The sequence below is a fragment of the Tenebrio molitor genome, chromosome X, assembly GCF_963966145.1.
Source record: "Tenebrio molitor chromosome X, icTenMoli1.1, whole genome shotgun sequence".
Taxonomy (NCBI): Eukaryota; Metazoa; Arthropoda; class Insecta; order Coleoptera; family Tenebrionidae; genus Tenebrio; species Tenebrio molitor.
Genome location: NC_091055.1, coordinates 8,180,001 through 8,205,500, shown reverse-complemented (window position 1 = coordinate 8,205,500; position 25,500 = coordinate 8,180,001). Strand labels below are relative to the sequence as shown.

Here is a 25,500-nt window from a genome sequence, read left to right as displayed (position 1 = left end):
GTCGAAATTTTTTGTTGACCGATGATAAACGGTTTCATTGAAGGATTCTCAAATTGAATTACACCCTCTGATTATTTTGATTGATGTCAATAGGAAGGATAGTTATTGAAAAACGTCGTTTCATTGTACGGATTTCAATTTATTTACTGACCTTCGCTGTAATAAACTCTCACAGAAGTTAACAATGTTTGGAATTTCTTTTATCACGATTTAATAAAAGTCAAAAGTGGTGAAGTTTAAATTTCATTATACGAAGTGTGTCTCGCCGTACGCCCGTAACTAACGTCTAATTCATTTTTGCGGCAAAAAATTGTTTTAATCTTTTTTTTAATCCCATCTCGACTCCGGAAGAAACGAAGCATGCCGAGTGAAACAAATTGGAACTTGTTAAGTGATTTTCATCACGGTTATTTCAGAAATACAAAACTAGCCCCGGTGTTTGCCTTCTTTGTGTGCATCCTACCCAAAAATAAATTACCAACAAAAAAAAATTGTTGACAAGTGGAATTAGAAGATTAATTTATTTTTATTCGTCAGATTGACAGAATTATCTTATAACATACGATCCATTAAATAAATGTTTAGACTACTCTCAATAATCAAATTAACATCATCTTTCATTTCTAAATGTTTAAATTAATACTTCTTATCTAATTTTTATATACACCCAACCACTTATCATCGTGTTAGCTATTTTCATCTCACTTGGAAATTAGTTTCCAGAAAAGCTATTTTATCAAGTTAATTAAAAACATAAATAGAGGTGGAACGATTTACTCGTTTTTTATTCAGTTAAATCAACCCCCAAAACTCCGAAGCTATTCATAACCCAAAATTATAACCAATAATATGTCGCGATAAAAACTTAAACTCATGAAAATAATGGCCAAAAGATGATAAAATTTCTTTTCTAAACTTTACCACCAAATCTCAAGCGGTTGAACTTCCCAAAGTATTTCGATTTATGTCTCGCTGGAATCTTAAATAAATATGCCACTGGGGCATAATTTCACACGTTTGTTAGATTGAATATTTCATGAAATCCCACTCATTTCACCCCGACTTTCACACCAAAAAAAAAAAATCGTCGCATACCCTGCTAATTTACAACCGGTATAAATTTTTAATAAACATACAACCCACATTACACGCACCATTAAATTTATGTGCATTAATGTATATAAATAAAAAATATTCAAATCCGATGAATAAACCCGGATATTGGAAACACACATATCGCACGTTGCATCTCACAAAATCAAAATGGATAAGATTTTTTTTGGCCTTGCCAACAAACGAAGGAAGTTTCAGTCTGATTGTTCGGCGGGGCCACTACTCCATAAAATGTTATAATTAATGGTTGGCGAACATGAAATTAAAAAATTCTTAATCCTGTTATAAGTAACTAAATAGTGGTTAAAACCAGGATGGTATCTTTCATCATGTATGTTCTTAGAAAATTAATTTGATCTGAATTACGACGACCGGCGAGAATATCCACAAAAAATGCCACGAGGTTAAAATCTCATTTTGTCGGTGTCGACGTTCTCCAACAATACAAAATATTTTGATAAATGAAATAAAATGAAGTTGGGAAAAAAAGTGGGGTTTCCATTGAAAACCCGAAACATTTGGAACACCTGACCAAAGACTATTTTCAGGTAGAAGGCCGGCAATAATAATTGTTGGACTGATTTGATAATAATGTATTGTTTATGTTAAAGAGTTTGACAAATAGAACGATGTCGTAGATTAGTTGAAAGTCTCCAGCCAAGTTCCGACGTTGTGAAGCACGGCCAACTGCAATTTAAAAAAATCGTCGCTTCGCAAACGAACTTCGCACTTTGAATCATTTTTCCCCGACAAAACTTTTAAGAAAAATTGTTGTATTTGAAATTTATAGCGACGGCGGAAGGAGTATCGTGTAATATAAATATTTAGTTAGATGAATTATAAAGCTCTCGAAAAAGAGTAAACATAAATAAGGAAATGTAAACAATGCTCCTCCGGAATAATGCCAAAACAAAAAAGGTGAGAACAAAGTTAACGTCTTGGCGAAATGAAGGGATTCCGCGAGGTATTGGCTGAATTAAATTAAGAACTTTGAATGGCAATTCTACGTTGGAAGTTTGTTTAAATGTATGCAATAACCGTGGAAGCACGTGAATCGGTTATAAATGAAACCGTCTAGACAAAACATTACTTCGAAACAAAGGCAAAATTTAATTAAAAACCAATTAGACGTTCGGAATATGAATGAGGCGAATAAAAATGCGTACATCTGGAGGTCCGATGTTTTAAAACATTTATTCTTTGATGGTACCTGACAAGATGATTAATGAGAGGAAATGCACGTTTTGACGATGTAAAAGAAGAAGAAAGGAACCAAGAGGAGGGTCGGTGGTTCGGCGAAGGGTGAACTGGTCGTTCCTTACCTTATATTGTCGAAGCAAAGGCCAATTGGTGAGTATTTGGGTGCACAAAGGTCATGCATAGATCCAGCATCCAAGAGTCGAAGACTTTTCTGTGAAATAACATCAGCAACACTCGCTCCTCCAGGTGCACATCTCTCCGACGACGTCGACCTCACCCGAGGAGTGCCTCTGGATTCTTCTCCGGGACAACAACACTCGCCGTCTCTTCCTCCAGAACAACAACAAATCCAATGACCATCTACTCCATTTTGAAACCGTCTACGAAGAATGCATGAATCGCGAATTCTTTGTGTCGAAACGTGTTTTGCCACCACTCATCTATTAACTTCGATTTATTTCCAGGACGACTTCTGTCAGAAACACCATTTATTTCGAATTTTACATTGGGAGTGTCTGTACATGTACAAAATATTCGATTCCCAAATTACATCGAGCTGGAATGAAATTCACTCACTACCGAGTTATACAAACTAACCTTAGTTCTACTCTAACTCGCAAGATGGTACTAGTGTACGGGGCGCGCTGATCGACAACCCCGAGGTCCCACAAACTCCGCCCCTCGGGTCACCAAATATTTACCCGCTGCGGTCTTCAAACGAACGAGGCTGCAACCAGCAATGCACCGCACGACTACCCGTCAAGAGTCATCACTCAACATCTCAAGAGATGGATTATGTATCAAACAATCGAATTAGGCTCGCACCTCGGCGAACAAATCCAATTCAGACTTCCCGAGACACCCCAAAATCACGACTAAGATGGTTCGAACATCGATGGTTACACGTTAGAAAAAAAAATCGAGTTACAACTTTAATTTTGTAGTTCTTTTTTTATTACACAACATTCGAATAAGAATATCTATTCGATACGATTTAAACAAATATAAGTTTTTGTAAACTTAAGATTAAGATTCAATCAGAGATTGAGTGGTTCTTTTAAGCTGTAACCAAATTGAAATCGAACTGTTGATAACTGCTGTAGTAGATGATTATCATTCGTAAGTCAAGGACTCTTGCATAAATATTTTATTTATCGTCAAACTGTCACTTTACGGTCAAATCCTACCAAGATACTATACCACAAGCTGTGTGCAAAACAAATTTAATATACCATATGATTAAAAAAAGAAACCATCAAAGTTGCCTGTGAAAAATAAAACGGTGTCTTATTCATATGATTTTTATGTAAATTTTTATATACTGTTATTGGCAAACTGTCATTAGCCCACCGCAAAGTAGGATTCAAACATACTTTTTATGCTCTAAAATAAAAACCTTGCGGAAATTGTAAAACATGATGTAACTGTTTTGTGGTTAATAAAATATTAAGCGACATTTCAAATACGAATTTTGCTAAAACATTGCCTTTTATTTTTCACAGATAACTCTGTTGGCGTTTTGTTTTATCACATACTAAGTATGGTATAGTAAAAAACCTGTTATGTAACACTCAACTAATAACCATTAACTAAGCTAAAGATTAGTTAAAATAGAAACCACGTAAGTTAGTATTTTACTTTCGTGTAAGTATATTTGTTAATACTGAGAAGGATTTAACTTTTGAGTCGATACTATAAATATTTATTAAACCGGAAATCAAATAGAAACGATGCCGAAAGGTTGTGCGTCTTTTGAAAGAAATATCTGAGTTGGTTCATTCGTACGAAAATTTTGGCGTTTATAAATAATTGTCAATGATGTATGGCCAGATGAAAATATAACCGCAGCATTACAAAACATGACAGAAAATAGTCTGCCAAAATATTTATCGCTCGGGATGTAGCTGTCAAAGAATATTTGAAGAATGTGAGAGTTCTGTGAAATCTTGAAAATATACTGGGGCACAATTTTGAAGTTGAAGTTGTCTCATATACACAGTGACAATAAAAACGAGAGCTTTGAAGCTTCTGTAGACATGAAGTTTACTCCGCGGACTCAAAATCCAGAATGTTGGGTCACTTCCCCTTCTTATTTAACTTCGAAATTCAACAATATTTTTCTTAGCTGCTTTACACCAAATGCCAACTGTTCGCAAAGATCAAAGAGAACTGCAAGATTTAATGATGTGTTTCAAACTTTATTGGATTATTTGAGGGTCAATATTTATTTAGTAGACCACACAGAATCCTTCAACTATACCCCTCTTAGTACTATCGAGGAAAATATGCTTTTTGCAATTATAATTTTAGAAGCATTTTTGGTTTGGTTTTTTTGATCTTCAGAAGATCATTGTAAAAATATTGTTTATATTTAATTTAAGTGACGACTTTACTCATATAAAAAAAATCAAAACTCGCGACATCTGATGTTAAATTTTGGAACTATGGAAAAACTGAACAGCGCAAATCTACACTGCAGCAAAGTGGTCAAAATAAGAAAATTCATTTTGAAAGATTGTAGATGTTTGAAAGAATAAATAAAACACGAAGTACGTATTAATTTCTATATTTTTAAGTCCATAGAAAGAAGACGGAGAAACTAAAAACTGACAAGTTGTGTCAGCTACGAAGAGATTGAAAATAAATATATAGATTATATATATATGATTGTAACATTAGAGAAACAATATATTAAATATACAGTTCTAAGATATTTTGGAAACAGTAAATTTGAAATAAATACATCAGTTTGACTAGTGTTTGAAAGCTGCATCATGAATTATGTATAACCTTCTATTAATTGACAGTTAAAAAAGGCAATGATAATACTTGAAAATTAATACGATTTCTACAGCTTTCAAAAACAGATCAGAATTTTATTTTTATTTAACAAAGTATTGCTGATTGCTCTGCCATAAATTGATCAAGGCAAGTTATTGTGATGGTGTGAGATTGCTTTAAAAGCTGTTTAAAGCAGAGCAATACCTGTAACAATTTGTCGTAATATTGACAATAACAATCACGTAATAATTTAAAAAGTAGAGGATCGCAAAAACAAATCCTCGTATAAAATAATACTTTTCAAAATCACTAACGTCAAAAGGTTGCTTAAAAAACTTGTGTAAACCTGCTGTTTGTTTTTGAATGAACGAAATTAACTGCTAAACGATCTCAACTAGAGTTGCAAGTGTTGGCGCTAGAATGGTGGTTATTGTTGGCACTAACTAATGAAGAAGCGTATTAATTACCTCGACTAGCGTTTCTGGTTAAATAATGCAATGTCTTAACAAAATTAAACATCTACTCGACTCAACAATCTTAACCAAAATTCGTTTAGTCACCTAACAGCAGCCTAAAAAGGCATCACCTTAATTACTAACTTACGATTAAATCAACATAACTGCATCACAAAACCGACACAACTAAGAAAATACAGCGTTAATTAAGGTAGTGTAAGTTTCAAATAATCAGCGAGAACGTTGAAAGAGTAATAACAAAAGAATGCAAACAATGGTACTACACTCGATTACACACAAATCATCGTTACACTACAATTTTAGCATTATACACTCGTAAGAAGTGGAAAAATTGCTTCAAAATTTTAGTTAAAAGAAGAAAAAGTAACAGTTAACATCAGTGAGAGTAAAACAACGTTTTTCTAGAATTCAACCGTGTAAGTACTGATTTTTTCACACCATAAACGTTTAAAGGGAGATGCATCCAATAGTATAACCTTGATTTACGTATGTATTCTTTTTCCATTTGGTCATAAACAATAAAACATATTTTGGGTGTATCTCCCTTCAATTCTGATGTTAAAAAGTTTCTAACAATTGAGTGTATTGAACACCGTATTACTTTTTTCAGATATAATACAGATATTCCATAAAATTCTGACATTATTAAAGGAATTTCTCTGTAAATATATCAAATACTGATGAGACAGATCACTTGAGGTCGTAATAGTTGATTCAGTGATTTTATGGAACATACTGTTTGAGCAGCCATTTTGAAACCTACTTAAAATTGATCAACAATTTAATAATTTGTAGTCTACGATTCTGCATGTATATAAAACGGATCCTGCGTTTATAATCTCTAAACTATCTGGCAACAACTAACATTGACTTAATGCTACCGTGTTCCTTGATTCCTTCTCCCATTGTCCCGTCAGATAAAATTGTTCTAATTTTTAATACCTAAAAAGACGCGATTTATTTAAGTATTAATTTTTTTTTACAAGTGTTTACCTATAATAATTGGGCTTGAAAGGTCCAGCTTTGTTTAAACCCATGTACTTAGCTTGTTCGTCTGTCAATTCGGTCAGATGGGCGTCGAACGTAGGTAAATGTAAACTCGCTACATATTCATCTAAAATCAATCAATTAATATTGTGTTGCTGACCAACAAAACCTATTTACCCATCTTTTTAGGCAACAGATAAACATCTGATTTGTATCGCCCCGCTGGGGCATTAAAGAGTTCAATCAAAGCAAGAGCTTGAGTTGCTGACGTTATGGAAACAACAAATGATGGTAAACTTGAACAACTTAAATTAACTAACCTCCCTTCGGCTAAAAGAATAATTCGTTTACCATCAGACCAGATCACGTGGTCTACCTGTGACCGGACTTTTTCCCAGGTCAAATCCGGCGCTCTTAAACTATTCTGTAATGCCATAACGACATGACTTAAGTGGAGAAAATGGCGCCGTACTTACAACGTCGATTTCTGTATTGGAGTGTCCCATGTTGCACACAATGCAACCGTTTTTCATTTTATCCATGTGCTCTCGAGTCACCACGTTTTTGTTCCCAGTTGCAGTAATTACTATATCTACATTGCGGATAACTTCGTTTAATTTAACCACTCGAAAACCGTCCATACTACAAAGAAATTTGAAGAGCAACAAACGCAACCTGTGAAGACAGTATACCTCGCCTGAAGAGCACAAATGGGGTCAATTTCGGTGACATACACTATACATCCTAGTCCTTTCAGAGCTTGAGAACAACCTTTCCCCACCTCCCCATACCCGCAGATTACCACTTGTTTCCCGCCGAACATGACATCCGTCGATCGTTTCAAACTAAAGCGCAAAAATTAAGAGCTATTCTACAATCGGAAGCAAAAGTACCTGTCTATAATCGACTCGCGACAGCTGTACAGATTGTCGTATTTCGTTTTCGTGACCGAATCATTGACATTCATCGCAGGAACTGTCAGCTTACCGGCTTTGGACAACTGGTAGAGACGGTGGACCCCGGTTACACTCTCTTCAACTATGCCTAAAATACGTTTGTACTTTGTGTGGTGCGAGGAAAGAGATTTCACCTTTGATCATCTTGAACATGGCGGGATACTTCTTCAGCATCAAATGAGTTGCATCCCCACCGTCGTCTAAGATCATATTGGGCTGCCAGTTTTCGGCGTTGACGCATTTGTCGATGCACCACCAGAAGTCTTCTTCGGTCTCACCGCGCCAAGCGAAGACGGAAAAGCCGGCTTCGGCCAAAGCTGCCGCCACCTCATTCTAAAATACACATAAATCTTTGAAAGAAGTTGAATGGTGGGTTTTTACTTGTGTGGAGTAGATGTTGCAAGCTGCCCATCTCACGCTGGCTCCTAAAGCCACCAGAGTTTCTATTAGCACAGCGGTTTGGGCGTTGATGTGGGTGCACCCCACGATTTTGGCGTTTTTTAGGGGTTTGTCATCGCTCGCTCGTTTTCTTAGTGCCATAATTCCGGGCATTTCTGAAAATTCAATAAAGGCATGTAGGGTTTAATTTAATCGTTTTATTTCAGTCGATAAGAGATAACCGGTATTACAAACAAGTCGGCGGAGTGAAAGCGAACGCAACCCCGCACTACACGCACATTCCATATGTCAGGGGTGAATTACCTTGTTCCGCTATTTCTATTTCACGCCTGCCGAAAGCGTGTTGATTGATGTTGCGAACGCAAAAGTCTGAATTTCCGGCGCCATTTTTTTGAATTTTTTCTCGTGGGGAGACGTCGTCATCATCAGAACTGCTGCCTGTACAAGAGGCTGTAAATTTAACAACTAATGAAAATATTTTTTTATTTTTTTTCACTTACTAGAACTGTATGAGTCGGTTGAAGACGCAGATAACGACCGACTACGATATCTACTGGATTTTTTTAAAGCACCTGAAGATTTAGGGTCCTGGAAATTAACAACTGGTTCTGTCATGATGTCTTACACAGACGGAGAGTATCTCAAACTGTTTTGTAGATAAGTACAACCACGGCAAGTTTGGTTATTGATAAAATTCTACTGTAATTAACTGATAACATTATGTATGGGATCCCTTAATATTACATTAAACCAGATAAAATCTTAGCATCACAAGGAGCTTGTTTAAAAATTATAAATAACACCTGGTACACAAGTAATTTATTATATGTTGAAATTAATTACAGTGACTAAATTATTTGTAGTTACAATAAAAGCATAAAAAAATGTGTTTACACAAAAAACATAGCGGCTTCGTTTTAGATTGTTACAAGTTATTTGAGTGATTTATGTTTTTATGAACAATGTCACACTGTAGCATTTTACTAAAATTAAGCGAAATAATAATAACATGCATTAACAAATAAAGACCTAATGAAGGTAAAGCATACATATATACATGTATATCTTACCAACTTAGATCTTTGGCTGACGAAAGCATTAGTTCCTTCCAAACCCTAGAAATAAATCCAATATAAAATATAATAGTATTGGCCCTGAATTAAATTTAACTTTACATGAGAATTCAAGGCGCGCAGTTTTCACTATATTAAAAATTAATAAAGTATGAATTAATCAACTTTAGAATAAATTTCTGCCATTGTTCTACTTTATTAATTTTTAACATATTGCAGAATAAAATGAGGTAAAAAATCAAATATGAACACAAAAACGATAATCATATCTGATATGGTGTTCAAAAAGGGCGCTATTATTACACTGTACAGTAGAAAAATATGTTTCAGAGCCAAAAACAAACCTTTGCTCCAGATGCTGGATCTGTAACTGGACTATCTGAAACTGTATTTAAATTCCTGTTGCCGACAATAGTTCGAATTTCGATGTTTTCCGTCATAATTTCGACTAAATTTATTCACAATTAATCAACATAAAATAAATCAGCTGGAAAAACACAGGACTTAAAGCACAACGTGCACAACCTGCACGACTAGTGGGAAACTACCAAATGCCCCAAATTTGGTCAACCCCAATTAACACATCGACTTGTTTTCATTCACAACTTATGTAAAACCGTTTGCAACGTAATATCCTAATTTAGAACTCTCTTTCGATAAAGTTATATAATCGAAAAAATAATTCCAGCATATTTATCGATTTCCAAACCGACTCCTCGTTTCGTAGGTTGGCAACGTATCCACTACATTAGTTATGGCTAGGGGGTAAAATGGTAAAATTATACACCCTCGTTTGATTTTTTGCAGTCTTTATAAAGTGTCATACCTGGATTAATAATAAAATAAAAATTTATTTTCGTGCTAATTTGGAAAATAAAAATAAAATAAAACCAATCCATTCGAATATGTCAACTATTTTTGTCTTTGTTTATTGTGTGTATGTCACTGACGTCAGTGATTTGGTTATGTCAAATTTTGGCGCTCCATGTGATTCCAGATCTAAATAAAATGTTCCGAAAAGCGTTCAAAATTAAAAGTAATAGCCAAGTCAAAGGATCTGAACGGTACAATTCGTTTTTTTATATTTTCATAGTTGATGTGGTATTTTTTTAGCAAAACTATCAAAGAAAAACTGCTTAAATCCTTTCCTAACCTCACTGAGACAGACATAGAAAACCTGCTCCCAAAGAAAGAAATAATCAGTATCGTTAAACTAATAACATCTGCCAATGATAAAGTTGAAGTCTACACTGTACAAAAACGTCCTATGGCCTTTGAGTTTCGTGGAACAGTTTTCCCTACTATTTACTTAGCATGGAAATTTCCCAATGTAGTGCCAGCCTTCACAACACATTCACAAGTATTGTCTTTTCTGACGTCAGGTGCTGATTTAATGTTGCCTGGTGTAGTAACACCACCTGCAAATAGTGGACTGTCAAAATATGGAAACTTAACAGAAGGAGCGACTGCTTATGTGAATTTATCAGATAATAAAGCTGCAATAGCTGTAGGAGTTACAGCACAAAATTCTTCTGAGATGCTCACATCAAATGGTAAAGGAAGATGCTTAACAATTTACCATGTTTGGGGAGATAAATTATGTAGCTTAGAAGGTGTGCCAAATCTTCCTGTATTAGACTTAGGACCCCCAGAGTGGCTTAAATTTATTAGTTACGAAGAAGATTTTCCAGAATTAGGTTCTAATAAACGTGTTCTTAATACTGAACTAGTTAATATTGATGACAATAGAACTCTAGATGATGAGACTGTTAAAAATGAAGATAATGCAATTGTTGAAGTAAATGAAGATGTTCAAGAAACTACCCAAGTGGCCATTACTCCAGAAGAAATGGATGAATTATTAAATTATTGTTTTTTTGTTGCCATCAAATACTCAAAAACTTTAACTCTTCCAATTTTAACATCAAATTTTTATAAATTGCAAATGATTCCGGTTTGTCCTGAGGGAAAATTTCTTGACATAAAAAAAACTTCTTTTAAAAAACTGAAACCATTTTTAGACAATATGAGCAAGGTTTGTTTTTGAAGCTACTTTTTCTTGTTAGTTAAAATGCTTTTTGAAGGATGGAATTATTACCATTAAGGAAGCTAAAAAAGGAGTAGAATCAATAACTGCCATTAATAAAGACCACCCTAAATTTACAGAATTTTATATTGAACCATCAAATAGGCCTAAGAAAGAAGATGAAGTAGCCAGTTCATCTTCAACTAGTGTTGTAGAATCCTTTCTAATTACACCTAATGTGTTACCAATTTTTGCAGAGTCAAGTTTTAAGTATGAACATTCAATTCTACAATTACTGAACTTCATATGCAACTCATTATTATAATACAACTAATATTGTTTAAAGTTTATGGAGTTCAGTATTTTTGGAGACTATTTCATCCTTGTATTTTAGTAAAGGAGATACAGTCCAGATGTCCCAAATTAGGCAATATGTTGTTGAATATGTAAAAAAAAATGATTGTCAACATAAAGAAAACAAAAGGTGGAATGGATGTGATTTTTTTTTTTTATTTTATAATGTTATGTTGCAGGCTGGTTAAGCCAAAAGAGGCCCTAGTAAAAATCTGCAAAACTGAAAATTATATAACTTGGGAAGAGTTAATGGAAAGAGTCTGTGATGCAATGAAATCATGTTATAAGGTGACTGCAGGAAATGAAGAATTATTTAATAAGGGAAAAGTATCCCCCATAACAATAACAGTTTCTCAACGATCAGGGAACAAAAAAGTAACACTTGTTGACAATTTAGAGTTATTTGGCATTCGCATTGCTGATTTTGCTAAAGAATGTCAGCATGGCGTTGCTGCTAGTACTAGCATTAGTAAACCAATTGGAAAAAAATGTGATCAATTATTAGTGCAAGGAAATCAAGTCCTATTTGTATATAATTTATTGACAGGTATTGATCAGTTACTCTTGTGTTTTTTTTTTTGAAGAATTTTTTACAGATAAATATAAAATACCCCAGAAATACATCAGAGGTTTAGAAAACGCCCCAAAGAAAAAAAAGCAATAACGACTTTTTCGTCAATACCAAATATGAAATATAATTTTTGATAATTGTACACGCAGTTTGTAAAAAATACAAGTTTTTATTTTAAACAGTTTGATTCCTTCACACCCGATTTGTTTAACATTTTAAACACCAGAGGGTATCACGTGTCACAGCTCATGAGATGACATTTAGACGAAACTTTAATGGCTGCCAAGTCGTATTTTGAAATTGTGTTGCTGAAGAAACACTTATAAGTATTTTTTTCAAAAACTCGAATTTGTGTAAACTCTATATTATAACGATGGGCCTCACACTTTCCAGTGTTTTAACCCGCCTTTTCGGCAAGAAACAAATGCGCATATTAATGGGTAAGGTTAATCCTTCCATTAATAAAGAACAACACAAACGAATGTTTTCCAGTCGGTCTTGACGCAGCAGGAAAAACAACAATTTTGTACAAATTAAAATTAGGCGAAATCGTCACAACAATACCAACAATCGGATTCAACGTAGAAACGGTAGAATATAAGAATATATGCTTCACAGTATGGGATGTGGGTGGACAAAGTAAAATTCGAAAATTGTGGCGTCACTATTTCCAAAATACTCAAGGGTTGATCTTTGTCGTGGATTCAAACGACCGGGAACGAATCGGCGAAGCGGAAACCGAACTCCAAAACATGGTATGACAGAGCTTGTGTACATACACGTATATTAATTATTACCACTGCGGAAGTAGAAGGTTATATCGTTTGCGGTGGTTTCAATCAATGTATAGAACACCCAAAATTTAAAATTGCCGCCCACTCTTCCTAGTGGCGCCCTCTTCTAATTTTGATTTTTGACAAGTGGGAGGGATTTAGCGCATAGTACAAAATTGACGTGGCATTAGTTTTAAAACTGTGTCTAACAATAATTTAGGATCTTTTGAATAAAAAACATGGGTTTAACGATATCTTCGGTGTTTTCACGGCTTTTTGGCAAAAAACAAATGAGAATATTGATGGGTAAGTTCTGGGAAATTCTTTATTTGACGTTTCTAGTGTTGTTTTCATAGTGGGGTTGGATGCTGCAGGCAAAACTACAGTTTTATATAAATTAAAGTTAGGTGAAATTGTTACCACAATTCCCACCATCGGATTTAATGTAGAAACTGTAGAATATAAAAATATTTCGTTCACCGTGTGGGATGTTGGTGGCCAAACAAAAATCAGACGTCTTTGGTCACACTACTTTCAGAATACGCAAGGTTTAATTTATGTAGTCGATTCTAATGATAGGGAACGAATGGGCGAGGCAGCAGATGAGCTTAAAAATATGGCAAGTAGTCAACACAACATAACCTTCAATTTCTGTCTTGTTGATTAAATCATTATTTTATAATGTTTAAGTCTTCAATTGTTGTAGTTAATGGAAGATGAATTAAGAGATGCAGTTTTGCTTGTATTTGCCAACAAACAAGATCTCCCGAATGCAATGACAGCAGCTGAGTTAACTGACAAATTGAACTTAAACCAGTTGCACAATCGCCGTGTAAGTAATCACAGTTCTCAAAACAAATCATTCAAGATTTTTATAAAATGATTTGTTATTAAATTTCATCAAGGTACGTTACACGTCAGTCTAAGCTTGAAGGTCATCTGTCATTTTTGACACTTTGTAAAATCGTGAATTTAGCTAAGACATCAATTTTACGGATGTAACGGACTGCGATATAAACCCATTTTTGCGTTATCTTCGAGATTATCGTCGTTATTACTTTGACACGCATGCGTGAATTTTGACTGAAAATAATGATTTGATTTCAGTGGTACATCCAAGCTACTTGCGCAACTCAGGGGGATGGCTTATATGAAGGTTTGGATTGGTTGTCAAATGAATTAGCCAATAAATAGTTACATTACTTTAATTATAGCTAGCATTTACAATAAAATTTAAGTTTCTATTAATATTATATTTTCTAACTTAGTTATTCCTGTTTGTGATTTATATAAGAATAAGTGACTGAAAAATAAAACTAATTCATATAAAATGTGCTTGGTCATTTCAGATTTCGACTTTGAGCGAACAATTTATTGGCAGTGTTTAAATTCATTTTACGGTCTACCGAGGCTTTATGATTAATTGATTAGTAAATAGTAAGAATAAATGTTTATGGTTGGTATAAAAATCGATTTTGTTCTTTCAAAATATATTTTGCAAAAGTCAGTTACAATATAATTACAAAACATTCATCAATAATTATGGTATGTTCTGCAATACTAGGGCGTTAATTAGTGCGTAACTGATAATCCCCATTCTGTGTTATGTATCGAACCCAGGGTAGAGCTTGGTAGCCGCTTTTCTCAATGATTTTCAAATAACGCACCTGAAATAAAAATCAGAACATCACAAAAATATAACAAAATAAAATTTTCATACTTGAATTCCTGATGTAGTAAAATAAGGAATTTCAAACTTGACTTGGATGGGTGGTTTGCCCTCGGTGTCTTCACACTCGACACTTGGGAGTCCAAAATGTGCCCGCATCAAATACTCTTTACCACCAGGAAACGACTTGATAGTCCAAGTGATGGCGTTTTGCTCTGGAGCGTATTTTACACTTCCTATTGTAGTCTTGAATTTTGGTGAATCTGCATCATGGGGCACAGGAATCACTATTTCCACATTGTTAGCAGTTGATCTTCTCTTGAATTGTGATTTTGCCTTGATCATATATTCAACGCGACTATGCGCGTGACGTTCAATTACCGACTCAATCCAAATCAGGGGTTTCACCTGCAAACAATTTGTTATACAAGAAAATTTAAGTTGACAGTGACACAAACGTGTGTGTTGAGCCTGTACGACATGAGTTCAAATTCACCATCAGGCGGGATGAACGATATTGTCCTGTCAATTTCAAAACGTGACAATCTGACGCATTGGTGGAATTTCACATCTTCCAGTTCGACGGATTTTGATTTGCCCCGGCCTGTACTCTCAAATAATACTTTATCATTCAGCCCTAAGCGTAACTCTGGCATTCCAGACAAATAGACTCTCATCTTAATAGCACCAACTATTTCACTTCTCAGTACATTTCCATTAGCGTTAGCTAACAAGTTCACAGATTCTATGACATCCAAGAAAACTTCATTTTTCCTATATTTAATCCCTTCAGACCGCCACGAAACTGCATTTGTTACAGCTACAGGAATGCGAGGTTGTATCTCCAACTTGTGACCTTCTTGAGTAATATATTCTTGAAGAATTTTACTATCGGTTGTTTGTGGGTATCCAAAATCAAGCAATTCATCAAGCAGCTCATAAATGACAACAAAATTGTCTCTTATACTTTCTTCTTCAAGTTCTTTGAAATACTCAGTCATTACTTGCACAATTTTATGTAAGAAAACAAACACCAAGGCAATGTTTGCATTTTTCTTGGTTGTGCTTACAATGTAGAGGTTGTTCGTTTTGATGTAGGCAAAGGTGCAATCGTTCGTCTGTAGCAAGGGTGTGAGAAGACCTTCTTCCTCTTTTTCCATAAGTAATGGCATAAATTTTTCAATAACCCCCAAATCTATGTCACCGCGGTAGTTCCGCGAAATAAGAACCTTAAAAGCGGGTTGTTTATAAACTTTTAACTTGTTTTTATACCCTTACCTTCCCCTTAACATCTAGAATGTAAATCGCTGAAGACGACATTATCAAAAAAATTACAGGTGTGTTAGGTGATTAATGCCACATGAGCACTGTTTTGGTAATTGATGTATTAAAATAAACTCGCACAATGTGAAGTTGTCGTGAATTAATCAGACTCTATCATAACGTACTGTATTTTCACAAACGCGAGAAGTCACACAAAATATTGAAAATTTAATTATTTTAATTGACTCGCCGACGTCAAATCGAACTGGTTGTCACTCGATACCAACCCTACTGTCATTTTGACAGGTCAGTTGCACCGGTTGCGTTGTTACACCTGTCGGCAGGGCCGCTAAATTCGAAAACCACCGACTAATTCTATTAATTTTAGAATTTTATGAGTTTAATTGCGAGGTCAGTCGATGAAATAGTCCCAATTTAGCGAATCAGCAATGCAGTGAAGCTGTTATGACGCGATCGAAGTGTCACATTTGCCAGATTATCCAATAAGTGTTATGCATATTTCGATTAGAGCTGCAGTTACCCAGCATGCATCATGAGTGGGAGTGATGTCTGGCTGGTGCTGAAGTGAAGTTGCCTGTTCGCTGTAAAACCCGCAAATTAACTGAGATAACCAAGCGGATTTGTTTTCTGAACGATATAAATCGTTTTTGTGAATCGTATTCAGTCAAGAGATGTGACAAAACGCGAACATTTTCGAGGAAGTTGTGACAGTAGTGGCGGCTTTCTGGTGACGTATTCTCCATTGTACCTCTTCTGTGCCTCGACCTTAGAGACTCAATTAAAAACATGATAGGTATGTTGCAGGTGTGAAACTGTATGGAATTTGCTGTTTTCAAACGTGGGTGTGACTCAAGTCGCGTTTTTTCTGAGTTGGGGCCGAATTACGGGAAACATGCATTTGCGGCTTTTAGGTCGCCACTTTACTACAAACCATGGAATGTAAACACTCTAGCCCCGCCCCACCACGTACTATTGTCATTTATAAATCAATTCCTTATTTTGCTTGAAATAGTCGTTAAATTATTCCCGAATACGTTTTAAACCCTTAAAAGCTCAGCCCGCTGACCCCATAGTTCCGTATGTTTAACCTCACAAGCCTTCGCCAATACTTATTTTATCCGATCGCATGTTTAATGTGTCAAAGTGTTATAATATTTTATTCCCACGTATTGAGTACCTTCAGTTGCGTAAATACGCGTTTGTGTGGTATGTACTTCTATCATGTTACAAATAAATCAAAGCTTTCAGTCTGAAATACGTCACAAATCCAATATTGTAGTGCACGTTGGTTATTAGACTTTTAAACTAAATTGTAACTTCCATAGAAAATTTGTACTTTGAAATTACATTCATTCAGTTGAAGCGAGTTCGGAAATTTTAGATGAGGTTTTTCAGCAAGACCTGAAAAGTGCGAGCAGGTTACCGTCGAGTGAACGTGTCCATTTTTACGAAATATCCAGACATAATTTTTTAGCAGGGTAGTACATTTGTTTATAATAAAATCACAATAATTTTCTCTGTTTGTGACTCATTTTTACGATTTGTTTAATACTGTGTAATAATTTGTTTTGAATTGAGAGTAATTATTTTTTGTGAGGATCTTTAGTTTGTTAGTTGCATTTGTCGGTGAGGGAATAATAGTCTAATTGTGGTTTTTCTCGTTTAATTACAGAACGCAACCTAATGGCTAAGAGAAAAGCGCAGTGTGTTATATTAAACGGATTTTAATCATTAAACAGAGGTACGTTTTTTTCTGGTATTTCACCGATCATTTTAACCCACTGAACATATAACATCTTGTATCGATTTGCACTGAATTATGTTTGTTTCAATGTTATTTTTTGAAATGAATATAATTCGAAAAATTCTCATTTGGTTGCTTATGTCTAATATCTGTTTGCATGTATGTCACAGGATAAATTAAGTAACAGCTTTCATCATGTCTGGTAATCAGCTTATGGATTCATGCCTGTAAGTAACCGCTCCAGAATTAAGACAAGACTAACAAGTTACTTTTTACTTTCCTTTTTATCTGGTTCTTATTATCACTAAATATTTGAAGAATGTAGTGTTTGAATCATTTTTACAACTAAAACAAATATGATAACTGATAACATGTATTGGCTCCATAACTGTTGGCTTATATTAATCATTTTACACTTTCTGATAATGAGGTGTAGTTTTCTTCGACTAATGTTATCACTGCATGCTCTTAAGTGGTGTTGATTGCTTTGCTAAAACATTGATTGCTTTTACACTGGCAGCTTGGTGAATCGACGAGTGGAACAAAGGCAAGAGCACAGCATCACACATACTGAAATCACGCAAAGGTAGGGGGCTCATTCACATTTTGCTTCCATTTGCAATTCAATCATTCACGAGTTAGGTCGCTTATCTTTCATGAAATCATTCCAATTATTACTAATTTAATTTGGGTTTTGTTTTGTTGAGGCGGCGTCAATTATTAACTAGAATTACTTAATAACACTTCCTACAAATGTAAGGTGTCACATTTTTTTAAGGAACGGCCAAAAATTATTATTAACACTTAACATTGAGTACGTTACATGTTTTTTCTTTTTATCTTTTGGAGAGGTGTGGAAGGTGTTGTGAAAATTTTCGACCGTTTTAGTTTGCCACACCTTGCGTTTAGGAGTCGAGCTTGTAACGATATTATCGAGGTGTCCCATTCATCATGTTCATTTTTATTGTTTCTAGGCGAGTTTTGCAAGAGAAGGTCCCCGAAATGCAGCATTACAAGTAAGTTTGCTGCATGCGGTCTAAGAGTAAACTAGTGGTGTTTTTTGTTTTGTTTTTGCAATTTTCGTGTTTGATGTTTGCGATTTTATGCGCAGGGGTCCAGACGCCGGAAGTTCTGTAAACGAAGGAGCCTATCATTCACATAGCAATGGACATTCAGAGCATTCACCAAATTCCAGCCACATGTCTGTTCATAGTGATGAGCCTTTAGTGCGCACACACAAACAACAAACCACGCAGCAAGTGACAACTGTAACGAAAGTCGTTCGGGAAGTGCAGCAACTAGGGGAAGGTCAACCGGGAGAGTACATACCTGTTCCTCTGGGTTCGTATTCGCACCCTACCCACGCTCGGAGTCAGTACGTTGATTATATGGAACAACCGGCCCACCATATGTATTCCCAGTACCATCAACATCCCCACTACCAAGACTACGAGCACTATCCCAACCCTTATGGAGCCTACATGGGGTACCCGACGGGGGCGGAGCGGCCTCCGACTCCCCCCAGTCCGAGCGAGCATAGCGGGGCGCCCTCGCCTTTACCTATGAACGCGCAGCCGGGTGTTCCCTACTTGAGCTCCGGTTACGACGAGTTGCCCGAACACTTCAGGGTCACGCCCTCTCCCGGAGGTCCGATAGGGTTAGATCCGTACCAGGACGATCCGGGAGTAGTTTACGGGTACGTTTCGCCCTCTCCTTACGGCACCGCCCCTGTTCATCAAGGACCAACCTACGACTCGCGTCCATACGAAGATAGTCTGAACGGCCCGGTTCCGGTGGGGGCGCCGATGAGGATGTTCGAAGACGAGGAGCTCCAAAAGCACATGAGTAAGATGTCACTCCACGGACACACCATGGGATTACCTCATAATAGAGCACACAACATGGCCTCCCCCGGCAGTGTAGGAGGAGATGACGATCAAAGAGGCATGCGTTGGCGAGATCCGAATTTGACCGAAGTCATTGGTTTCCTCAATAATCCTAATAATGTTATAAAAGCTAATGCAGCGGCCTATCTTCAACATCTCTGCTACATGGATGACCCCAATAAACAAAAGACTAGAGCTCTGGGCGGTATACCACCTCTCGTAAAACTGTTAAGTCATGAAAGTGTAGAAGTATATAGAAATGCTTGTGGCGCTCTTAGAAATCTCTCTTACGGAAGACAGAACGACGAAAATAAAAGGGCCATCAAAAATGCTCTCGGAATTACTTCATTGATCAACCTCCTAAGAAGATCCAACGAAGCCGAAATCAAAGAACTAGTTACAGGTGTTATATGGAACATGAGCTCATGCGAAGACTTGAAACGTCACATTATCGACGACGGAATTTCAACTATTGTCACTTATATAATAATTCCACATTCCGGGTGGGACCCTCAAGGAAACCACGGCGAGACTTGCTGGTCGACAGTATTCAGAAACGCTTCAGGTGTGCTTAGAAATGTTAGTTCAGCCGGTGAATACGCTAGGAAAAAATTGAGGGAATGTGAAGGACTGGTGGATGCGTTGTTGTTTGTTGTACGCTGTGCCATAGACAAATCTAATATAGGCAATAAGATCGTCGAAAATTGCGTGTGTATCTTGCGCAATCTTTCCTACCGTTGCCAAGAAGTTGAAGACCCCAACTACGACAAGAATCCTTTGCCGACGCAAAGTCGAGTCGCCGCCAATTCCAAAGGTATCCGGTGTACGTCTTATTTTTCACTCGATAACTTTTCATTTTCAGGTGAAAATCTCGGTTGTTTCGGGGGAAGTAAGAAAAAGAAAGATTCCCAGTCGACGGAAGTGAAAGAGAGCACTTCGGGCGTGTCCAGCACCGGAGTGGGCGCGAACAGCGCTGCCGCCAGAGGTGAACCCGTCCGCGGAATGGAACTTCTTTGGCAGCCGGAAGTGGTGCAATCCTACTTAGCTCTTCTGCAGAGTTGCTCAAATCCAGAAACGTTAGAAGCTGCTGCTGGTGCTCTTCAAAATTTAGCAGCTTGTTATTGGCAGCCGAGTATAGAAATCCGAGCTGCGGTTCGTAAAGAGAAAGGACTACCAATACTTGTTGAGTTGTTGCGAATGGAAGTCGATAGAGTAGTGTGTGCTGTCGCGACAGCGCTCAGAAATCTAGCGATAGATCAGCGAAACAAAGAATTAATAGGTAAATATGCCATGCGCGATCTTGTCCAGAAATTGCCCTCTGGAAACCCTCAACACGATCAGGGCACCTCGGATGACACAATAGCGGCGGTCCTTGCTACTCTGAACGAGGTGATAAAGAAGAACGCTGAATTTTCGAGGTCTCTCTTAGAAGCGGGCGGAGTTGAAAGACTGATGACTATAACTAGACAGCGACAGAAATACACTCCAAGAGTTTTGAAGTTTGCCGGTCAAGTATTGTTTACGATGTGGCAGCATCAGGATCTCCGAGACGTATACAAGAAGCACGGTTGGAAGGAGCAAGATTTTGTTACCAAAACTGTGGCAGCTAGAAATTCTGGTCCTAACTCTCCAAATAATGCGAACAGCACTTTGAACAGACCGATGGCATCGCAAAGCGGTACAAGATATGAAGATAGGACGATGAAGCGGTCCGCTCCGGGGGCTCGAGGTGTGGCTCCCGTGTATCAGAGGGTGGGTATTGTTGATTTTGAAGAACGGAATTGACGGTTGCGTGTTGCAGAACGAAGACATCCCGATGGCTGATATGGCATACCCCGAAACGCAACCCCCGATGGGGCGAGCGTACCCCCCTGGCCCTGGTCCAAACCCACCTCCAGTAAGTCACTAATAAGCCACTCGCACAAACCCTACACGTCCGTGTCAATTGATCGCGTTTAAAATAAATAAAAATATTGGTGAAGGTGGATCTGGACTGAGCACAGACTCTTGCTCAAGCTAGCAATATGGCAACTCTCATTCCATGTACATCTCATAGTATACTAACGAAACGACGGCCTCAACGTCGATTACGGCATTCACTTAGACTGTTAATCTCGATGTTCATGTACAGTACAAGTACAGTCGTAGATGATCTGTAGCAGCATCCTCTGTTCCGTATCATGTATGGAGCCCTTGACTGTAAGAGTTTTTACTACATTTTTACTGATTTGGTCTGGAGCATAGTCTTCCTTGTACTCTCACTATGTACTAGCTGTGTCTGTATCTATACCTGTAGCATATGACATATAATTTGTAAACATTGATACGATACGAGCTGTGTTGTGGTGGGGTGGGCAGCGAGCGAAGGCCCTGGCAGCAGCGTCGTCGCCGGCGCCGACCGGTGCCCAGGTAAGGCTCTGTGGCAGCTGCTCAGGGCCTTTGGTTGACTGCACTCAGCTGAGACGAGAGGCCCTGCCCAGCAGCCGTGCGCGCCTACACAGTGTGTCCATTGCAACAGGCTCGCCCACTTTCGACTTCATTACAAACACGACCTGTGGCGGCTCCTCGCAGGAGGCGTTACCATAGCGCATTCCCGAGCAACGAAAACACTCTTGCACATACATACTCTCAAGCGTTGTGTACATATTCTTCGAGCCGCCACTGAACACGCGCGCACACACCCACACCTGTACAAATTTTTACGATTTTGAACATGTAAACGGCAAAATCTAATAAAAAAGTATATCAGTAAGACACTTTTTTTAATAGAGGACCCCAAGACACAGACCTGAGACAACACTCGGGATTGGTTTACATATTCAGAATTATGTTGTGTGAAGTGACAAGTTTGGGGCCTGTTGGGGTGAACACGCTGTACGCACTCGTCGCTGACTGAGGGTGTGTTACAGCCGGAACCTCTCTACGCGCAGGTCAACATGGAGAAGAAGCGAAACCGCCAACCGAGCCTAGGCAACGCTAACCACCTGGAAGAGGCGCAGCTCACCAGCGTACCAGCCAGCAAGGACTCCTGGGTCTAACGACACTTGTTATATATCAATGTTCTGTCGCATGTTCAGATATATAATGCACTGATTCATATTAAATATGTAATATTTAGTTTGTGGTTTACTGTGATGAGCTTCAAGTGAAATTGCCTGTATATATTATTTTGCCTCCAAATTCTTTTGTAAACATTGTTTTATTTTTGTTTTTTTTTACAATGAGGTTTATTTTAAATAAATTTATTATACTTAAATTATAGTCATATAGACAACTTTATAGATATATTATAGAAATTGTTTTATTATATCGTATGCCGAACTATTTTGCAATTTTATGGTATAATTTCATTTGTAAAGTGTTTCGAATATTTGAACCAATTCAGACATACCATAGTCAATTTTAATATTGTTTCTAATAAATTTATTATCATTTAGACAAGTCATTTTTTGTTTCGTGAGCGATATTCCTGTACTTTGCACCAAAAATATCGCACAATTTAACTTTGTGTCCAAAGTTTGCAAAATCGCTGTTATATCATTAAAATGAAAAAATAAATTGACTAGTAAACAAGAATATTAATCAAACAGACCGTGAATCATTAAATTCCTGAAAACTTAAAATTCTGTACGTAACGCCACGAATACTAAACCCGTGTTTTGAAGTTCTCTATGATTTAGTAATAAAAAAGATCTTGACGATAGATAATTTTCACTCTAATGTAAAGGTGTCGGCCCCGGCTACTTACTTAGTAGTGGTCGTTAGTCATGTTAGAGGCGCTTCCTCGACCTGAAAACTTCTAGCGCTTGGCCTCAGCTAGAAAGTACACGATTATTTAATTTTTTTTTTTGCTCTAATTCTGTTCAAAATCAGCAATTCGAAAAGGTTAACCCAAGTATTATCAATCAAAAATAGTCCTTAACACATAAAAAGTCGATGTTCCACTTCATATTTTTCCAATCAGCGAATTATCAATGTTCGGAAAAAGTCAAGGTAGTGTGCATACTACATAGTTATTTGTACACTGGGATTCGATTGTGTCGGGTGTTCATTTAAATTTCTGGTCAAAGTAAGCGTTGAAGAGTCGATTGTCAATGCACGCACTACAGATCACGGATCAGCAGTTTGAATCTTAAGCCCCCCATAGACGCTCCGTTAATCCTCAGAGGAAGAACTGCGCAGGCCCGGTTTTCCGGATTCGCCCTGAATACACGATCCGGAAATTCTCTGAGGAAAAACTGTGCAGTCTGGACTTCGGGGATGCCTAAATAAACCATAGACTAGAGATATACAGTGTGGAAATTACTTATGGAATAAATTCAATAATTTCAAAACTAATGACATCTGTCGAAAACGCTGAAACAGGTCAATTTTTATTTCTCGTAATAAATATGTACTTATTTTAAGTTACTTCACTTGCTCATGACGTCATCCATTTTTGAGCTATGACGTCATCACCAATTTTTTTAAATGACAACCCCCACTTTTTTTCTTCTCTTTCTGATAGACCTGCGTACTACCTAAACTATGAATTAAAAAATTTGGTAACTTACATAACAATTTTTTTAAGAAAATGACAAATTTTACTTCAAAACTTGATTTTTTTTTTCTATATGGTTATTTAAAATCGGGGATTTACTTCAATAGACCAAACAATTTAGAAGATTTACGACACAGAATTCGCGCTGAAATGGAACAAATTAGCCCTAACATTATTGAGCGCGGTGTACAATGTTTACACTGCTGTGTGAGTGCTAAATAGTTGGCGGGGGGCAATTTCAACATTTGCGTTACATTTTATTGTTAACCTTAGATGTTTGTTTGTTTTTGTTTGAGGTCAATTAAATTTTTGAAATAAAATTTGTCATTTTCTCAAAAAAATTGTTATATAAGGTAGCAATTTTTTTTATTCATCGTTTAGGTCGTAAGAAGGTCTATCAGAAAGAGGACAAAAAAGTGGGGTTGTCATTTAAAAAATTGGTGATGACGTAATAACTCAAAAATGGACAACGTCATGAACAAGTGGAGCAGCGTTTTCGACAAATAGTTTTGAAATTACCTCTACGGAAATTACTGAATTTATTCCATAAGTTTCCACACTGTATATACCTACTGATAATATGAAATAAACTCCGCCACAGACTTTTCTATCACTAGTGCAATCGACTTTATTTATTTTCTACGATAAAGCGTTTAGTTTCTAATTTGCAATTTTCCCCCTTTGATTACACATTTGACATAAATTTGAGAATGCTAAAAAAAAGTCCATTAAACTCGTGAACATTAATTTGGTGTTTCTTTCAATTTCAAATTTGCTAACATCAAATTCATTAATTCAATTATTCCCTGATTCTAACTGGAATTACAAAAAATGTCCAACGAGTGTTTTACTGCAACGTTTTTCCCCATGACCATTTGTTGCCCTTGTATACCTGCGTTCATTCCTCGAACTCCTACAATTTCCAAGGTGGGCAAATTTCATTTGGGTATACTACCTACTACATTATTTACCACATTTAGGGATTATTGACCAACAAAAATTTCGGGCCCAATGAATGGTTGTTGAACGTTTTGTTGCAATTATTTAAATTATGCTCCTAATTTTTAATTTAGCGAATCTATTCGGACCATTATATTGTTATATAATATATTAATATTACATATTTTCATTCGTATCTAGCCGCCTGAAAAGTCCAATACCAACTTTGACCGGAAATTTAAATGAACACCCGATATTTACTGAAATACGATCTTCTCTTTTAAATATAGAGATACAATTTTTATTGGAAATTATGTACCTAATAACTGAAAAAAAATCTGAAATCATCAGTTTGTAAATAAGTTAGTACCTACTCTTCAATTCGGTCTTAAAAACGTTTTATTTTCTATTTAATACTTGTTATCTGATGAAATTTGCACTGATGCATGTGCATATTTATATAAACTTATCGACTATTAGAAGTGAAATGAGAAATTAAAAGAAAATAAATTGGGTATGAGTATACTGTACATGTACAGTAAAAAAACATTTAATGATTGTTCTTTGAACTAGTCTAAAAATTTGTGTTTTTTTTTGAAGGAAATAAATAATAAATGACTAACAAGTGGGTCACATGTTTTGAAGTACGCCTGCATTACTTAATTAGAAATATAATTTTTAATGAAAAGATGAATCATCTATTTGTGACAAAATTTGATAATGCCTGAT

At 36.5% G+C, this 25,500-nt stretch overlaps 7 protein-coding genes and 1 long non-coding RNA gene across 18 annotated transcripts in view; 5 read left to right on the top strand and 3 right to left on the bottom strand.

Moving 5' to 3' along the window:
- Positions 1–2,578, bottom strand: part of PlexB (plexin B) — a 29,832-nt gene extending 27,254 nt beyond the window's left edge. The window contains exon 1 of the mRNA XM_069059908.1: positions 2,436–2,578. The gene's annotated coding sequence lies outside the window, so the exon portion shown is untranslated. The remainder of the gene's footprint in view (positions 1–2,435) is intronic.
- Positions 1,348–3,337, top strand: LOC138139594 (uncharacterized). Its single transcript, XR_011162332.1, has 2 exons — positions 1,348–2,463; positions 2,560–3,337. It is a non-coding gene; the product is annotated as an uncharacterized lncRNA (long non-coding RNA).
- Positions 3,338–4,863: 1,526 nt separating this feature from the next.
- LOC138140469 (adenosylhomocysteinase-like 1) lies at positions 4,864–9,599 on the bottom strand. Of its 3 annotated transcripts, none has more exons than XM_069061577.1 (12): positions 9,330–9,599; positions 8,983–9,027; positions 8,413–8,500; positions 8,216–8,362; positions 7,895–8,067; positions 7,648–7,846; positions 7,451–7,601; positions 7,250–7,402; positions 7,034–7,199; positions 6,735–6,981; positions 6,564–6,684; positions 4,864–6,512 (listed from the first exon to the last, which is right to left on the bottom strand). In XM_069061577.1, the coding sequence occupies exons 1-12, from the start codon at positions 9,423–9,425 to the stop codon at positions 6,506–6,508; spliced, it is 1,593 nt and encodes a 530-aa protein (XP_068917678.1). In that variant the 5' UTR covers positions 9,426–9,599; the 3' UTR covers positions 4,864–6,505. The 3 variants fall into 3 exon arrangements, 2 of the variants coding, with proteins under 2 accessions (XP_068917678.1, XP_068917679.1); XR_011162507.1 differs by lacking the exon at positions 4,864–6,512 and having other exon boundaries at positions 6,735–6,853; positions 6,909–6,981; XM_069061578.1 differs by lacking the exon at positions 8,983–9,027.
- A 159-nt stretch (positions 9,600–9,758) lies between these two features.
- Positions 9,759–11,356, top strand: LOC138140470 (eukaryotic translation initiation factor 2D-like). Its single transcript, XM_069061579.1, has 3 exons — positions 9,759–10,049; positions 10,099–11,020; positions 11,070–11,356. Exons 1-3 carry the CDS (start codon positions 9,925–9,927, stop codon positions 11,334–11,336), a joined length of 1,314 nt encoding a protein of 437 aa, XP_068917680.1. The 5' UTR covers positions 9,759–9,924; the 3' UTR covers positions 11,337–11,356.
- LOC138140477 (eukaryotic translation initiation factor 2D-like) lies at positions 11,356–12,115 on the top strand (the record flags this gene model as incomplete). Its single annotated transcript, XM_069061588.1, has 3 exons — positions 11,356–11,495; positions 11,545–11,912; positions 11,962–12,115. Coding segments are annotated over 3 exons (576 nt in total), but the record flags the coding sequence as incomplete, so codon positions are not given.
- A 68-nt stretch (positions 12,116–12,183) lies between these two features.
- On the top strand, positions 12,184–14,040 carry Arf4 (ADP-ribosylation factor 2). Of its 2 annotated transcripts, none has more exons than XM_069061587.1 (4): positions 12,184–12,376; positions 12,429–12,691; positions 13,416–13,541; positions 13,817–14,040. In XM_069061587.1, exons 1-4 carry the CDS (start codon positions 12,310–12,312, stop codon positions 13,901–13,903), a joined length of 543 nt encoding a protein of 180 aa, XP_068917688.1. In that variant the 5' UTR covers positions 12,184–12,309; the 3' UTR covers positions 13,904–14,040. The 2 variants fall into 2 exon arrangements, with proteins under 2 accessions (XP_068917688.1, XP_068917687.1); XM_069061586.1 differs by lacking the exons at positions 12,184–12,376; positions 12,429–12,691 and adding exons at positions 12,808–13,015; positions 13,066–13,328.
- A 142-nt stretch (positions 14,041–14,182) lies between these two features.
- AP-1mu (adaptor protein complex 1, mu subunit) lies at positions 14,183–15,953 on the bottom strand. The gene is made up of 4 exons (XM_069061580.1): positions 15,657–15,953; positions 14,837–15,607; positions 14,430–14,786; positions 14,183–14,376 (listed from the first exon to the last, which is right to left on the bottom strand). Exons 1-4 carry the CDS (start codon positions 15,696–15,698, stop codon positions 14,278–14,280), a joined length of 1,269 nt encoding a protein of 422 aa, XP_068917681.1. The 5' UTR covers positions 15,699–15,953; the 3' UTR covers positions 14,183–14,277.
- Positions 15,954–16,172: 219 nt separating this feature from the next.
- On the top strand, positions 16,173–22,733 carry p120ctn (adherens junction protein p120). 8 transcript variants are annotated; one of them, XM_069061562.1, is made up of 9 exons: positions 16,173–16,455; positions 17,335–17,403; positions 17,577–17,633; positions 17,927–17,992; positions 18,381–18,422; positions 18,518–20,106; positions 20,155–21,044; positions 21,094–21,189; positions 22,062–22,204. In XM_069061562.1, the coding sequence occupies exons 3-9, from the start codon at positions 17,602–17,604 to the stop codon at positions 22,128–22,130; spliced, it is 2,784 nt and encodes a 927-aa protein (XP_068917663.1). In that variant the 5' UTR covers positions 16,173–16,455; positions 17,335–17,403; positions 17,577–17,601; the 3' UTR covers positions 22,131–22,204. The 8 variants fall into 8 exon arrangements, 6 of the variants coding, with proteins under 6 accessions (XP_068917663.1, XP_068917666.1, XP_068917665.1 ...); XM_069061565.1 differs by lacking the exon at positions 17,577–17,633 and having other exon boundaries at positions 16,174–16,455; positions 22,202–22,733; XM_069061564.1 differs by lacking the exons at positions 17,577–17,633; positions 17,927–17,992 and having other exon boundaries at positions 16,174–16,455; positions 22,202–22,733.
- The last annotated feature ends 2,767 nt before the right edge of the window (positions 22,734–25,500 follow it).

What these genes read in the sequence shown, in the direction of transcription:
- LOC138140470 (XM_069061579.1), top strand. Translation starts at nt 9,925, where the DNA reads ATGTCACTGACGTCAGTGATTTGGTTATGTCAAATTTTGGCGCTCCAT. An exon ending in CAAGTCAAAGGATCTGAACG is followed by an intron (nt 10,050 to 10,098) that starts GTACAATTCGTT and finishes GTATTTTTTTAG; the next exon opens with CAAAACTATCAAAGAAAAAC. An exon ending in TTTTAGACAATATGAGCAAG is followed by an intron (nt 11,021 to 11,069) that starts GTTTGTTTTTGA and finishes TGCTTTTTGAAG; the next exon opens with GATGGAATTATTACCATTAA.
- Arf4 (XM_069061587.1), top strand. Translation starts at nt 12,310, where the DNA reads ATGGGCCTCACACTTTCCAGTGTTTTAACCCGCCTTTTCGGCAAGAAA. An exon ending in ACAAATGCGCATATTAATGG is followed by an intron (nt 12,377 to 12,428) that starts GTAAGGTTAATC and finishes AATGTTTTCCAG; the next exon opens with TCGGTCTTGACGCAGCAGGA. An exon ending in ACCAGTTGCACAATCGCCGT is followed by an intron (nt 13,542 to 13,816) that starts GTAAGTAATCAC and finishes ATTTGATTTCAG; the next exon opens with TGGTACATCCAAGCTACTTG.
- p120ctn (XM_069061561.1), top strand. Translation starts at nt 17,602, where the DNA reads ATGTCTGGTAATCAGCTTATGGATTCATGCCT. An exon ending in CATACTGAAATCACGCAAAG is followed by an intron (nt 17,993 to 18,380) that starts GTAGGGGGCTCA and finishes TATTGTTTCTAG; the next exon opens with GCGAGTTTTGCAAGAGAAGG. An exon ending in CTGGTCCAAACCCACCTCCA is followed by an intron (nt 21,190 to 22,201) that starts GTAAGTCACTAA and finishes GGTGTGTTACAG; the next exon opens with CCGGAACCTCTCTACGCGCA.
- LOC138140469 (XM_069061577.1), bottom strand. Translation starts at nt 9,425, where the DNA reads ATGACGGAAAACATCGAAATTCGAACTATTGTCGGCAACAGGAATTTA. An exon ending in TCAGCCAAAGATCTAAGTTG is followed by an intron (nt 8,501 to 8,982) that starts GTAAGATATACA and finishes GTTAATTTCCAG; the next exon opens with GACCCTAAATCTTCAGGTGC. An exon ending in AATAGAAATAGCGGAACAAG is followed by an intron (nt 8,068 to 8,215) that starts GTAATTCACCCC and finishes TTGAATTTTCAG; the next exon opens with AAATGCCCGGAATTATGGCA.
- AP-1mu (XM_069061580.1), bottom strand. Translation starts at nt 15,698, where the DNA reads ATGTCGTCTTCAGCGATTTACATTCTAGATGTTAAGGGGAAG. An exon ending in TTCTAGATGTTAAGGGGAAG is followed by an intron (nt 15,608 to 15,656) that starts GTAAGGGTATAA and finishes CCCGCTTTTAAG; the next exon opens with GTTCTTATTTCGCGGAACTA. An exon ending in CGTACAGGCTCAACACACAC is followed by an intron (nt 14,787 to 14,836) that starts GTTTGTGTCACT and finishes AATTGTTTGCAG; the next exon opens with GTGAAACCCCTGATTTGGAT.